This window comes from Fukomys damarensis, unplaced genomic scaffold (assembly GCF_012274545.1).
Source record: "Fukomys damarensis isolate Sample0158 unplaced genomic scaffold, DMR_v1.0_HiC HiC_scaffold_16, whole genome shotgun sequence".
NCBI lineage: Eukaryota > Metazoa > Chordata > Mammalia > Rodentia > Bathyergidae > Fukomys > Fukomys damarensis.
The window spans coordinates 16,576,684-16,579,407 of record NW_022900928.1 but is presented as its reverse complement, the minus strand read 5'-3'; the positions used below and the strand labels follow the sequence as shown (position 1 = coordinate 16,579,407).

Genomic DNA, 2,724 nt, shown 5'->3' with positions numbered 1-2,724 from the left:
GCTGGCTCAGATCGCAAGAGGGATCTGCCATCGGGCCAGGGACAGGAGACTCCTCAGTCTGTCACCAAGTCCTGCTTCCTCCCCTCCCTGATAGCTCTCAATTTTGTCCAATCCTCTCACCACCACTATGCTCAGTACAGGCCACTACTGCTTCCTTGAATGAACGTGACAGACTCCTAAAGCAGGGATCCCTAATCCCAGGGCCACAGGTCCAGGTCCCTGGCTTATTAGGATCCGGTCTACATGGCAGGAAATGAACTCTCACTGCCACCTGAGTTCTACCTTCTGGCAGATCACAGGAGCAAGAGCCCTACTGTGAACTGCACTGGAGAGGGACTCAGGTCCTGTGCGCCTCTGAATCATCTCCAACCTCCAACCTCTCTTTGTGAAAAAATTTCTTTCCATGAAACTTGTCCCTGGTGCCAAAGAGGTTGGGGCCTGCTGTTCTAATGAGTTTTCCCACCTCACTCCCACCCCTTGTTCCCACTGCAAACAGTGATCTTTTAAAACTAAAAACCTCATCCTGTCATGTCCTGTGCTGCAGAGAATTCTAAGCTGATCTCTATCCCCCTGGTGTTACTCTGCTGGCTGTGTTACATTACACCAAAAAAGGGCTTTTGCAGAGTAGTTAAGGTGGCTAAGCAGTTGGCCTCAAGATGAAGGATACAGGTGAGTTAATCTAACAAAGCAAGCTGTTTGTTTTGCAGTGCTGGGGGCTTGAACCTAGGGCCTTTGCACTGAGCTGCATCCCCAGCCCCTCCTAAAAGTTTTTAAATTTTATTTTGAGAAAGGGTCTAAGTGGCCCTGATGGGGCGCAAACTCACCATCCTCCTGCTTCACCTTCCTAGAGCACCGGGATTACAAGTGTGAGCCACAATACCTGGCACAGAAATCCCTTTAAAAGCAAAGCTTTAGCCAGCCAGCGGCAGGAAAAGGACATCAGTCAGGCTGAATACGAAGGAGGACTGGATGAACTTGATCTGCCTTTGCTAATTTAAAATGGGGAAGTGGGTAGCTCATGGGAAGGCCTGTAAATGGCCCTTAGAAGATGAGACTTTGCTGACAGCCACTAAGAAAATGGGAACTTTGGTCCTACAATTTAAAGGAACTGGATCCTAAAACAATATGAATGAGTTTTAAAGTGGATTTTTCCCCCAGGACTCAAACCAGGCAGCACCTTGCCTTTGGTTTGGGATAAACTGGGCAGAGCACCCAGAAGCCACGTCAAGCAAGACTTGTGACAAACACAATGGTGAAATCACACATGGGTGTTGTCTCAAGCTACCAAGTTTGTAGTGGTTTGCTGTACAGTAAGTAGTAGGATACCAAAATACCTCCCAGGTTTCCAACCCTCCAATAAAACCATGTGGACTTACCAGGTCCAGACATTTTATCCTTGCAACAGTCCTATTAGGCAAGTATTTTTATTACCCCCATGTCATAGATGAGATAACTGAGGCTTAGAGAGAGTACTTTTCCAAAGGTCACAGCTCAGTAAGCAACCTGCCTGACCCCAACATCTGCACTCATAACTTCTTGTTCTTCGGATAAATTCAAATCCAGATGCATGAATTGAAAGGCCCTTGCTGATCTGGTTCCTGTTCACCACCCAGCTTTTTTAGGTGCACATTTCACGGAAACTCTACAGCCCTGGTAACTGTCATGTTCTCTTGTCTCCTTGACTTTGCCCATTGGTCCTTCCAGCCTGGTATGTGTTCTGCCCTCCCCTTCATTTGTCTTTCCTTTGACAGGTGGTCCTTTGGGTCTGCCCAAGAAGCAACGCCCAGTGGGAAGGGCTGGATGCCATTGCATTATCCAGGTAGGCTCCCCGTGCACCTTCTGGCCTTCCTTAGCAGAATCCAGGAGCCACTGTGTTAGGAATGTTTCCTCATCTGCGCTGGTTAGTAGATGGTGAGCTCCTTGCAAGCATTGAGGAGCCATCCAAGGTCTGGAAGCAAGGGGCTGAACTTATCGTATCTGCTCCCAGGACCAGCTAAGAGCAGCCCTCTCACACAAGGACCATCCTCATCCGCTGGGATGACAGGATTTCATGGTGACTGTGGATTTTGTGTGTTGTGAAACGTGGTTCTTATCCCATCTGGGCTACATCTGGATACCAGGGAATGCCAGAAACCCTCAAGGTAATGACCTCGGTCTCCCCTTATGAAAGTCAGACGTTTGAAAGAGTGTGTAACTTGGGTCTGGGCCCCAAAGTCCCACCACAATCAGGAGTCTCCCTGCCAGAAAAGGTGTGGAAAGAAGTGTTGTAGGGTCCCACAGGCACGACCTGCAGGAAGTAGGAGCCACCTCTGAAGGTTTCTCTCTAGTCTATACCTTTCCAAAACTACATAACCTACCTTCTCCTTCTGCTTAAATATGCAAATATTGCTTCCTGTCATGGAAGACTGGAAGGTCTTCGGCTGTTTTAAGAGGCAGCGCTTACCACTTCTAGCTCATCAGGCTATGTGATTACAGCGTGTCGGTTAGCGATTACTAGATGCCTCAGTTTCCCTATCTGTGCAAAGTGCACTTCTCAGCCAGCGATTCCCTGAGGGAGCAAGGCCAAGTCTGGGGGCTCCAGGAAAGGTGCAAAAGTCTGGTGAATGTGCGTCCAGCGGCCTCTAGGAAAGGGGAGGGGGCTGATACCCTCCGAGGCGCGAGCTCCAGGTCCTGCACGGAGACATCCCCGAGTCCCTCCGGGCACCGGTTCTCCGCCGAGGAGCT

General features: G+C 49.5%; 1 protein-coding gene across 1 annotated transcript in view; it reads left to right on the top strand.

Moving 5' to 3' along the window:
* Nucleotides 1–656: 656 nt before the first annotated feature.
* The window catches only part of Rassf10 (Ras association domain family member 10), a 6,829-nt gene continuing 4,761 nt past the window's right edge, over nt 657–2,724 (top strand). The window contains exon 1 of the mRNA XM_010615376.1: nt 657–669. Coding sequence (XP_010613678.1) covers nt 657–669 — 13 coding nt within the window. The remainder of the gene's footprint in view (nt 670–2,724) is intronic.